Source organism: Odontesthes bonariensis, chromosome 10 (genome assembly GCF_027942865.1).
Source record: "Odontesthes bonariensis isolate fOdoBon6 chromosome 10, fOdoBon6.hap1, whole genome shotgun sequence".
NCBI lineage: Eukaryota > Metazoa > Chordata > Actinopteri > Atheriniformes > Atherinopsidae > Odontesthes > Odontesthes bonariensis.
Window position 1 is genome coordinate 6666113 of NC_134515.1, and position 12054 is coordinate 6678166.

A 12054-nucleotide genomic window follows, 5' to 3' on the forward strand; every position below is an offset into this window, starting at 1 on the left:
TATCAGGGAAACAGCAGACCACAGAAAACTTTAATCTGCAGTGGATGAACGGACAGTCTGTATAATATACAGTCTTAGTTGGATATGATCGGTATGAAGGCGTAGATGAATAGATGGATCGTGGTATGTTTGCTTCGTGTGGATCCATGTGGATCTTGTGGCAGAAAATTCAGAACGATATCTAAATATTTGTCTTAAAATCTCATTAGAAAGGTCTTCCACAGCCACTACGCATGATGCACAGCTGCAGTTGTTTATAGCACCCACAATTCCAGTAAACAAGAGTATTTTGAGAAAATTAACGATGCTAGGAGGGGCCAAAATCATTATCACTCTGGGCATGTTCCGTCCATGGTGCTTGTAGTCATTCGTGTTTTTTCTGTAAGATCAGATTGATAAAAACATACTGCAGTCGTTAAATTCTACATTTAAAAGTTCTTGCTTTTTCCCGAGCAGCGGCTTCTCTTTTTTATTTGTGATGCCAGATTATCAACCATACAAAGGGAGCTGCTGCCCAGGGTCCCTAACTTTTATGGGCACCGAGGTCAGTTGTGTTAAGGAAATTTTATCTATACCAATTTTTTGCTGAGTGGTATGCAGCAGATTTAATAGACTGCAGTAATAAGGACCTTCAGAAAGAACTTAAGATAGTTTTAGTATGAATGGGATGTAATTTATTCAAAAACCCTTGAAACTTACATCTCGCATGTTTCATAATACAACATTTTTCTAACAGGGCCAATGATACATTTTCGCTTCTTGGAGGGTCCATACGAGAGAGATTAGAGATCATAAGAGATTCAAAGAGTGCTATAAGAAGTTAATCTTTCAGGGCATCCATTATATTTCTTGTTGCAGCACTTGCAGCATCTTGTTGCAGCACTTCAAATGGGAAAACACCATAAATTACAGCTTTGAGTACGCTTTCTCCACAAAAGGATATGCAGACAAAGCCAGCAGACATGTAAATGATTAAATCTTAAATCCTGACAAAACCAAACTGTGTACTGTGTGAAGAAACGATGCAGCTACTTTAATCATTTCTCTCCTTTGTGCAGTTTATCTCAGCCTGCCCTCCAGTCTACTCAGTGAGGAGTGTATACGGAGGTTAGGCCCTAAATACATTGGCTCTACCTACTGCTGAGCGTCAACAAGCTTCGTAACTGTCAGCGTGTCCCTGTCTCCTCATCCATCCGACCTGTCTGTTTTGATACTTTACTTCTTCCTCTATTCATGTCTCTGTCTGAGCAGGACAGTCGCTGACGCTGAGAGTATGTGCCTGAAAGACATGTAGGCTTCAGCATGAATGAGAACAAACTCCAGGACAATGTGATATTTTATTGGCTTTGCACGGTACAGTTAAGTAGGGTGTAGAATAAACAGAAGCTTATTATGGGGATGCCACTAGCAGTCAGTTTCATTATTAAATATTTTATGGTTATGTCTCTAATCTGTCAGAAAATAGAGAAGTTATTGGTATTTTCAGCATAATGAAGTGCTTTAAACAGTTAAATGGTCACTAGAATCATAGTCAGTTAATTTTGTGTTGATCAGATTACTTGCCTCTAACAAATGTTCAACATACAATACTTTAGCTACCAAGACAAAGAATTGGAAAGTGTCCTTTGAATGTACAGTCCTATGTCTTATGCTTAGCCTCCTAAAACACAATGGATCACGATTCAAATATTGTTCGAGTCAAAACAAGTCTTGTCTTGTTCTTCAAGCTACCAGTGGCTTTTTCTGCATTTAGGCAAGGATATAACGCGGGCTCTGAGACTGAGCCCTAAAACTCCTATTCATGCTTTAGCTGTGAAGATTAAGTGTTGGAAGAGAGGAACAAAAGATTGTCGAAGTAATTGTTTTGCAGATACTGCACCGTTAGTGGAAACTAGCAGTAGCCCCATAATGAGACTGAACAGCCGTTTCGTTACACTTCATTCATTCGGCTTGACAATCAATTATTGCCCTAGTCATTTAGTGATGAATCTGTAATGCAGAAAAAAAAGAGACTCAGTCAATACAGAGGACTCTGTAAGGAGTTGTCAAAAGCATTTAAAATCCTTCAACGGGAAATGATTAAGCCATATAGAAACTAATTTTTGATCATCAAAATGCCAAAATAAAAAAGATATCTTAAATGTTACTTTACATCTTTACATCATTTAATACCCATGGGAATATGGTAAGCAAACAATCCCCGTCGCATCTGTCCAACTCAGAAACATATGATGCTTTGATTTGACTACACTGACTAATGCTAATAATTTGTTGCTAAATTCACATGTCAGGTGAAACTTGTTCCCTAATATCGACTTGGACTGGCAAGTTTGCACCATGGTTTCAAGGATTTGCTACTTGGTTCAGTTACTTTACTTTTGATACTCTGGCAGTTTAAATGTATTATCATAAGGTGAAAATAATATTTACTGCCTCTTTTGCTTATAATACTACTCATAGACTGTTAAGGTAAATTCAATGTCTGCTAACCATTTGTCTTTTAAATGACACCTTGTTGTAAAACCCACTGTCTGCAGACCATGTGTCTGTTGCTTAACACATAGACCATTGTCTCCGGATTCTGCATCTCCCCAAAGTGCGAGACTTTCCCCCAGGGGGTGTGGCAAGGAGACAGTTGAAGAAATACACACCTGAAAGAACAAAGCCCCTTCCCCCTGTATAAATGCTTTTGATTCCCCTTGTTCTGGGTCTTTTCTCACCATGAACGCTGACTGGTGAGGACTGACCTCTTTTGCAGAAGAAAATAAACACGTGGCCGGCCGGCCGGCAGAAACATTGAAAGTCTCTATTTCACTTCTCATCAGATGTAATAGGAAGGTAAGCAAAATCTTAATAGGGAGTTAAGACAGAATTTCCACAACACAAGACAAAAAAAATCACAGGAATTCGTTAACAATGTTGAAAACTTGATTTAGACCAGAGGCGGTCTTTCAGTAAAAGATTTACAAATGTATGTCTACGTATTACAAATGTATGCAACTCAGTATAAAAGGCTACAGTCAGCAACTGATTGACTGAGCTTAGCGTAAAGACTTAGAACCAATATGACTGTGCTGGCATTAATTTGTCACATTGAGTTTGCCAAGCATCCAGCAGAGACTCCAGGAGTTGATATTGCTGTAGGACATTTAGTCTGATTTTGCTGATCATTCTTCTTGGTAGCCATGCCAGAAGATGACTAGAATTTTTCTTTATCCCGCAAACAATGCTCTCACCTATTGACCGTTACTCCAACAACTATAAACAGCCATCAGTGTGCTCAGCTTCAGGCTAATTCTCCACCCACTCAAAGAGAAGATGTGGACTATTCTGTAACTCACGTGTGGAACCAGAGAGTTTACTGACAGATTTAATTCCTTCACAGGGTTTTCTCATATATGTAAACAATAGTGATGGAGTAGCAATGACATTAATGTAAAAAAAAAAAGAATGTATATTAGCAACTGAAAACATGCTGAGATGGAATACTCCTATAAATGGAGCCATTTGACTGAAACAAAAGTTTTGTCAAGTTTGTCCAAGGAGAAAGTTATTATCATTGCACCATGTGAGCTGCTGCCCATTGGGAGTTGGACATGTGTGGGTGTGCCTGTTTTACGAAAGAACACAAAGAGGGTGCATGCAGCATACACAAACTTAATACACTAGCCTGCTCTGTTGGCAGCCTCTGGGCTACCTTTCTATAAAAGTCTGTTGTTGTGCTCAACACCCACGTTTCTACTGACCTCTAACAGCCTGCTTGGACTCGAAGTGAGTTTAAGACTTTTGAGAGCACATAAGTCACACTGTGTGGTGAAAGTTGGAGAGTCTGCAATATTTATTATTTGTTACTGCCAATAATAATACTAAAACTTATAATAATAATATTTTTTTTATAATAGATTAGATTCATTAGGCTACATTCTTCTTTTCTTTCACTTAGCTAAATATTGCATCAACTTTTACCGGACACACTAACAACAATTGATCAACATGAGAGCAAAGTCAGTAACTTACACAGAAAGTCAAAATGATTTTCATTTCAATGTTTCTTCAGAGATTTGAAAAATTGCAGTGGACAGTTTTAAGTTTTCTAGAAAAACTTCAGGTTTTATAAGGCGGTTTTAAGTGAAGCCTTAGGTCTGAATGGGTTAACAGATTTCTCCAGTATCTATGTAATTATAAATCAGTGCACCTGACCTGAGTTTTTCATGAGCTGTTCATTCATACTCACGGCTGTGATAATGTATGGAAACGGCGCTGTCATGCCAGCGTGCCACCGCCATCCCACGTGAACTGTAAGTGAGTGGGAGGCGAGCAGCAGACGGGGACATTTGGTGTCTGATTCAGTAGAAGACATGAGTAAACCCCACAAGCTGCTGCTGCCTGTTTGTCAATGATAGGTTGGCCACTGTTAAATATTCAATAGACTAACAGTTGCGTGATGTCATTGTCTCAGTTTTTCTGCTTGCTTGTACTCCCCCTTCTCCCTATTGCATTCATCAAACGATACATCCATCACTGGAAAAGGGCATTTAGGTAGATAAAGAAAGGAGGGCTAACCATTGCAGACTTTGGCAGCATCTATGCCAGATCAAGATCTATTCTCACACATCCATCCAGCTAATTCCTCTCAAACACTGCCATAGTGTGGTGGAGCAGCCATGCTTAAAGCCTTTGAGGCAGCGCAGCAGCCCATAAGGTTCCAGTGAATGGAGAGTAAATTTGAAAAAATGGTGCAAATCCAATCAAATAATGGGAGTCAGAGTGGTACTGGTTTCTCTGATGATGGAGGTCAAAACAGGGTGAGGATATAAGACCCAAAAGCACACAAATATTTCTTTATACTGTCAGGGAGTCCAAACAGTATTTCAAAGGTATTTTAAAAAAGACAGATATAGATGAAACTGTCATGGAAGTGATCAGCGTAAACTCTGGTATTGTTAGCACTGCCTCCGTTTTCCTTTTGTTTCTTACAAACGTTTTTAGCCACCTACTGGCAGTATGACTCATTTATCCTTCACTGATTAATTAAGGAAATAGATTGGCTGGAATAATCGCCTCGCTTGCTTCTAATTAGGGGGCAATTGAAAAGCATCAATGACTTAAGCAGAGTCTCGGCAGATGCAGATTGCAACATTGTGAAAATCACTCAAAGATTTCCAAACTGTTGTTCTTTTTCTGTTCTTTTTTTACCCTCACATCTCTATCCCAGCTGGTGCAGAGGCAGTGAGGGTAAAGGAGGATGAATTATGAAATGGTTCATAAAAAAATGAAAAACTATATTACTACAAGGGCTCAGAAAAGCAAACGAGAGCCTCTGCTTTCCCCTCAGTTGACCCTCCCCTCATGACTTTTGTTGGAATTGACTCATTGTGATATCACCCACGCCCTGAATTCATCTTACATCGAAGTCAGCCTAAAAAAGTGGGAACATTCCCTCTGCAAATATGAAGGTGCCACTCGAGTTAAAATGGGATTATCGTCATCCTGCTAAATCATTATACCAGCATTCCATCAGAAAATCCCATTAGATTCAACTCTATGCTACAGTATCATGCACCATGTTATACTAATTATTGCACTGCAAGGCCATTTAGTATTTCAAATAGCAATTGGGAATTACACTACACGAATCTGGTAATGCACTTGTATCTCAGAGTTTTAAATCTTCTGTTGCCCTCCCTTTTTCTCTATATCTCCCCTCAGGACAAAACAAAAACAAGTGTATCTGCACTCATTTCCATAAACATTCTCCACATGCACTGTTCTAAAACATGTCTTCACACAAACACATTATTCGGCTCGAAAAAAAATTATTCAGATTCTTTATGTTTCTGATCCAACAACCCGCCACGAGACATTATTCACTGATCCACGTGGAATTATTATGGTGAATAAGAAGATTTTTTTTTAAACGAAAAACAGACAATAATTTGCATTATATTACTAAAAAGAAAGAAAGATATAAACTACGGTTTATACAATGAACTTAAAGCCCACACTTTGGACTATGAGATGGGCACTGCAAATTCAACAGGGACCACCAGAATGGGATTCTTTGAGGGAAATACAAACCATTCAACAACATCAGCCGTCGGTGACTATAAGACCACAACCAGCCACAGCAAGGAAAAAAAATTATGTCCAAAAGATGAAAGGGTGCTGGTGTAAAGCAAGTTCCTGGCTCTTTCTGTTCCTGTATACAATGACCCTTATGGATGAGAAGAGCGATACACACAAACTGAATATCTAAAAACTCAAATAAGAATAAATGTTGAGTTTGTGTCACATAACTCAAACTTATTGACAAAGCATCTACACGCATTCTTTTTACATTTTTGAAAAAACTCCAGTTTTTGTTTCAGGATCACTTAGAAGGGTATGAATCCATATGCATGAACAGTTTAGTGTCTATCTGGATCTTGACTCGTTTCCAGCAAACTCTTTATTGTTCAGGGTACATGTATTCAGTCTCACCTGCTCGTTTCAGTTCCGTCTCAGTCATTTCTACGTAAATTTTCTCTTCTTCAGGTTGAATTATTCACTTTCTCTAGATGTAGACATACAAATCCACATGCTTCTATTGGGGCAAATAATTGCCTCACTTTAAGCGAAAGGACGTTTCATCTACAGTGTTCTGGTTAATAAAATAAAGGTGTATTTTCTGATGCCAGTTTTGATTCTTGCAGTTTTTCTGTGGGGAGCCTAAAGTGAGTCACTGGTGCTGTTTTTCGGGAGCCTACAGGTATGCGAAGCGTTTGATGATGGAGGCGATTTACTGTTCCATTAAAAGTTGTCCTCTGCACTGCATTAGACAACCCACATAAACTACCAGTCACCTGTCGTGTCACCTGTGGAGACTGGCAGGCTGAGCCAAACTTATCAGGTTGTGACACTCACTCTGTGTTAGGCTCAATGGCGTAACCCAGTTTAAACACTGCAAGCCAGTTAGGGAAGCGGGGAGAAGGGGGGTAGATCTGAACTGGAGGAGTGGTTGTTCAATAAAGATTTCCTCAGGACACTGCAAGAGAATATTAACATCCATCAATCAGCTAAAATCAGCCGCTGATTGGGAGGAGAGTTGGATGAGGAGCTGCATCTCTTATGGGAAACAAGATCCTGTCATTTATGTCTCCACATACATCACAAACACAGCCCACCTTGCACACTTCAAATGCTCTGATTTAAATGGAAAACCTTCTTTGCGTTATTGACAGGTAGTCAATAATAGCGTAGTTAGTTCACAAATGTAAACTCTTTTTTTTTTTAGATGCATGACAGGAAAAAAAAAACACTTATATCTACAACATAACAAAGAAAACACATTTTATCATTATTATGCATTAGTTGGCAAAACAAATAAAAAAATCAAAAGCATGCCTTTCAAGCCTTTGTTTAATTCCTCCCCTGCTTGCGAGCAGATGGCTTTACCTATGCCATCCTCTCCACAGCTCGTCTGATGTCCTCTCATAAAAAAGAAAATGAGTCTCCCACCTACCGTTCCCAGAGATGTGGTTCTCTATCTCGCGGTGTCCAGCTTGCCTTGTGGCGACACTAAGTTGCATATAGAGTCCCATGTAATGTAAAGTCCCCAGCAGCAACCTGAACGCTCCCATTTCTCTTCAGTTTGGTCTTCTTTTCCCCCCGCTTTCCTTTTCACATCGGGTGGAGCGTGCGTCGAAAAATGTGCTTTTTTTGCTCTTTTCTTTCTTTGTTTTTAAATCCAAACGAACTGTTCTGCTGAGCAAAGGAGTGCGAGAAATTAAGAACGGAAGAAGTCGTCGCAGCCCTCCTGTACGTCAGCAGCCAAACTGACTCACTGCGTGGCTCTGCCTCTCATCAGTCGGCTCTACATACGGCGGAAGGAGACTTTGCCTTCAATGAAAGGTGCCGCGGCTCGCAGTGGGGAATATCAATTTTGAGAGGAGCGATATTAAAAACACAATCATCCCTTAACCTCAAACTTAACGACGTAAAATGTTTCATCAAGGAATCGAGACACCTCTAAACGTTTGCCAAACAGCAAAAGATTATTAAACGCCTCAGACCCCCAAATTCTATTATGCTTTTGAGCTGTTGATTACATCTTTTTTAAAAATGGACGTGTTTTTCTTCAGAGGAACATACAGAGGAGGTTTAAAACACTTAACAGTGCAGCTAATGTGATAAAATACTTTTTAAAAATAATTTAGACAGTAATCGTTTTGCCTAGAAAGTATTTAGAACCAGTTTAAAGCAGAAGAAGTAGTTCAGAACCGCACAGTGTTAAAGTTTCTATCCTCCAACTAGATTTGGACCGACATGATGGTGTGTCGCTGTCCATGGTGCTGAAACGCAGCCTCAATGTCAGTCACACATTGACCAGTAGGAGAGATTATTTCCACTGACATGCCACTCTATGAAATAAGATACTGGGTTTTATGGAAAGCTTGCGAGTGCTCCTATAATCTTTCCTCATTATGAGCACTTCTTCCACAAGAGCCAGACCGGAATCTATTTCATTTTGCAATGCCCAAATGATTAAAGTGAAAACCCCACAAAAGGTATTTTTATTCGTTTTGTCACCTTTTTCTTACATGGACACCTCTAAACATGTTCTGTTGGTTGACCATACTATATAGTCCATTATTTTATATGTACATTGTTAAAACAGAGATTAAGTGAAGTTTTGTTGTAATTTCACGCATACAAATACAGGATTCATTGTATTTCCATTTGTATTAAGAAACATGAATGTTATATTGTTAATGCCGTGTGTTAGAAAAAGGCGTTCATGCAACCTCATCTGAATCAAACTCACAGCTGCAACTTGCATATAAGCAACTTTTCGCAACGAAATTTGATATGGATTACCAGTGCACACCAGTAACCACTCCGATGAGTTGATGATTTTGAAAACGGACGTTTATTGTGCTTTTACGGACCTTTTTGGACATGCGCATGACTTGCCGTTCTGAAGCAGGTTGAGATGAATCAACATTAGGCAAATACCGGAGACAGCAGTAAATATCAAAAAAGCGGTGAGGGGGGTTCTAAAACATTGCAGACGACTCAGAAAAGAGGCTTAATGTTGAAAATACCGCAGTTCCCCTTTAAAGGTGTTTATTTATTTTTTTTTTTCCATTTATTATTGAGTCAGATTCATGGCTGTAACCAAGATCTGAATGTTAAGTCACTGTTTGGAATAACTTAACTCCATCTGCCTTTGAGAATTATTATTTCAGAGATTCTTGCACTGTCTTCAGTCCGAGACATTGCTTTCCAAACAAACATAAAAAAGAAACTGCTTGTTCAATCATCTTTATGAAAAGACTGTAGGAAACATTACTAACGGTGAGAAATGGAAAAACAGACGATAATCAATATTTTGCTTGTAATACAGTGTGACGCCTTTATGATCATCACCAAATGGTGGTTGGTTTACCTCTGGGGTGTCATTAGGCCACAGTTATCGGGGCTTTTACATTAGTGATGTTCTGCAAGGCGTGAATGGAACAATCAAGGGAAATGAAGGCGTTTCTGCAGCAAGGAGTGAGAACAGCCAGAAGAAATGTTTACAGCAGCTATGCCCAGCCCCCGCTGCTGGACAGCTGTACTACAGCAGTTATTAATAGCTTTGTTTTGGGCTTGTTGTTTGAGAGATCATTTCCTGTGTATGTCAGCTACTGTATTTGTCAGAATGTGAGGCAAAGGGGATTGTAATTTATGTCAGGAGAGCTTAAGAAAAAACTGTTTTCTTCATGAAGTCATGCAGTTAGGGTTCAAATCCAATCAGGGAGTTTTGTGATTAGACCCACAGCATCAGGTCTCACACTGTGCCTTCCTTTCCTCTGTCACTGATAGCAGCAGAGGTGTTAAACCGCTAACCAACTCCAGACCTGCTTCTCTCCTGTCTATAACATTAGATTGGTTCCTCTGTCTGTAATGCTCATGACTGAATATGCCAGTTCCGATTTTTGCTGATCTTTTCTCTATATCGTGCTGCTTTCAGCTTGTCTCTTATTTTCTTCAGTCTTGAATTCAATTAAGCAAACTATTTAAGTGCAGAAGAATCACAACAATGTAGCATTAATTGAAGAATTGATTATCTTAATTTAAATCAAATAACAGATGCTTTCATATCAGATGTTGCATAATATACCATTCATATAACTCCTCTTATTTAAGATTAATTGAATTATAATGCATGACACGGATGAATTCATTAACCAGCACTTAGATCAACTTAGTCCCAAGTTTTGCCAGTATTTGGTTGTTTAAAAAAAATCTGAAATTACAACTACATTTTGAACCTGAAGAAGTACTAAATTAATGTGGACTGTACCAGTAGTTGTTCATATATGTCAACCTCAGAGAAGGTGACCACCTGACTTTCAAAACCCTGTTGCTCTTAAAAAGAGCTATGATGGAATGGTGTCACTTTGTGAAAAAAACTGATTTTACTACTGAGCTTAAATTTCGGGATGTGGGAAATTTAGTTATATTGTCCCATTTTGGACATTTTATCAGTCCCTTGGGTCACTATCAATAACAGTACCTTCTCCTCTCGGTCCTTACCAAAAGACATGAGTCCAACAGCACAGCAGTGCACAGTGTTTGCAATCAGTCATTTGGAAAATACAATTATTCTCCTTCCCCTCGGCTGTGAAATTGCTGTACAACCGCTGTTAAACATGCTGCAGTCATAATCACTGATAAGAGATGCATGGGGCCGTGCCTCCTCTGCCAATACAGTATGCAAACGACGCCCTGCCGTTTTACCCATCTCGTTACTGAGCAATATTAGAGTTTGTGAAGACACTTACGAAAGGCAGCAGATGTGGCATCTGTCGGTAAGTAACCTCCGTTCCCTCCCAGCACTGCTGCTTACTGCCAGGTATCGTGGTCAGGGATCCGGAGAGGACACGGTGCACTAAATGAGAGCTTAATAATACAGAGATGCACAAGACAAGGCCCTGACACAAAAAGATGATTTAATCACACAAAAATGCTGCTGAATCATTCTATAACAACATTATTTTTGATTTGTTTAGGTCCTTGGGTACGTTTGATAACGTCAGTTTTGCACATGGAAAATCAATGTCTGCTGTAACTGTACATCGGTTTGGTTGGTGCATGTACAAACCAGTGACAAAGTAGAGAAGAGACCTGAACCACTGACCCCCACAGTGAAGGGGTCTGGTCTAGTGGCCCTGTTAAGCTGTGAAGGGCATTTTACTCGCATGTTTTAGGTTCAACTGTCCCCTCTGAGGGAGGGGTCACTGCAAATCAGAACAAAGTTCCTCTGGATGATCACCTTTATCCTGCGATGAAACATCTCCAGTCTGATGGGAGCTGCCTCTCTTCCAGGATGGCAATGCCCACATCAAGAGTACTAGAGGTCGTTTGATAATTATGAAAGTGAATCATATGCCAAGGGATTTCATACAAGTTGAACATGTAAGGGAGATTTTGAGCTGTCTGATGGTGTTCTCCACCAACATCAAAACACCAACAAAATGAGTATCTTTCCAAAACCGATGTTGAATTAATTCAGCGGAGTTCTAAAACATGTTGAATCAATATCAGGGTGCACTGTAGCCGTTCTAATGGAATGAGGAGGCTTTAATTTGTCATCCATCTGCATGTTTTCTATGTCCCGTGTATTTATTATCATTTACTTAAATCATTTTGGCTCTCCATTCGGACTATGTATCTTAAAGGCCAAATGCTAGCAATTGATTGATAAATAAAAGATGTTCAAATATATTACTCTCACCCCTGCAAGATTTTTCATCTATGTGGGAATTACACTGCACTTGAGAGTTCATTCTGCTGTCTTCACTGAAGCTACATCAAGGAACTAACAGAATTCTACAAATTACACCATTTCATCTCATAATGAGAATATAAGGCAGAAAAATAATGGAAAAGCAATTATTTAATGCATAAGGAAAAAACATATTTACTGTAGCCCTGAGATGAAAAACAGATCAGATTTCCCAGTTGCAGTAATGAGCTTTTGCCTTACAGTGCAGGGTTAGAAAGTCAAGCATTAGATGGCGTGCTCTA

At 39.4% G+C, this 12054-nt stretch overlaps 1 protein-coding gene across 1 annotated transcript in view; it reads right to left on the minus strand.

Moving 5' to 3' along the window:
* The window catches only part of vstm2la (V-set and transmembrane domain containing 2 like a), a 43388-nt gene extending 35543 nt beyond the window's left edge, over positions 1-7845 (minus strand). Inside the window, exon 1 of the mRNA XM_075476086.1 lies at positions 7502-7845. Coding sequence (XP_075332201.1) covers positions 7502-7619 — 118 coding nt within the window. The 5' untranslated portion in view covers positions 7620-7845. The remainder of the gene's footprint in view (positions 1-7501) is intronic.
* Between the last annotated feature and the right edge of the window lie 4209 nt (positions 7846-12054).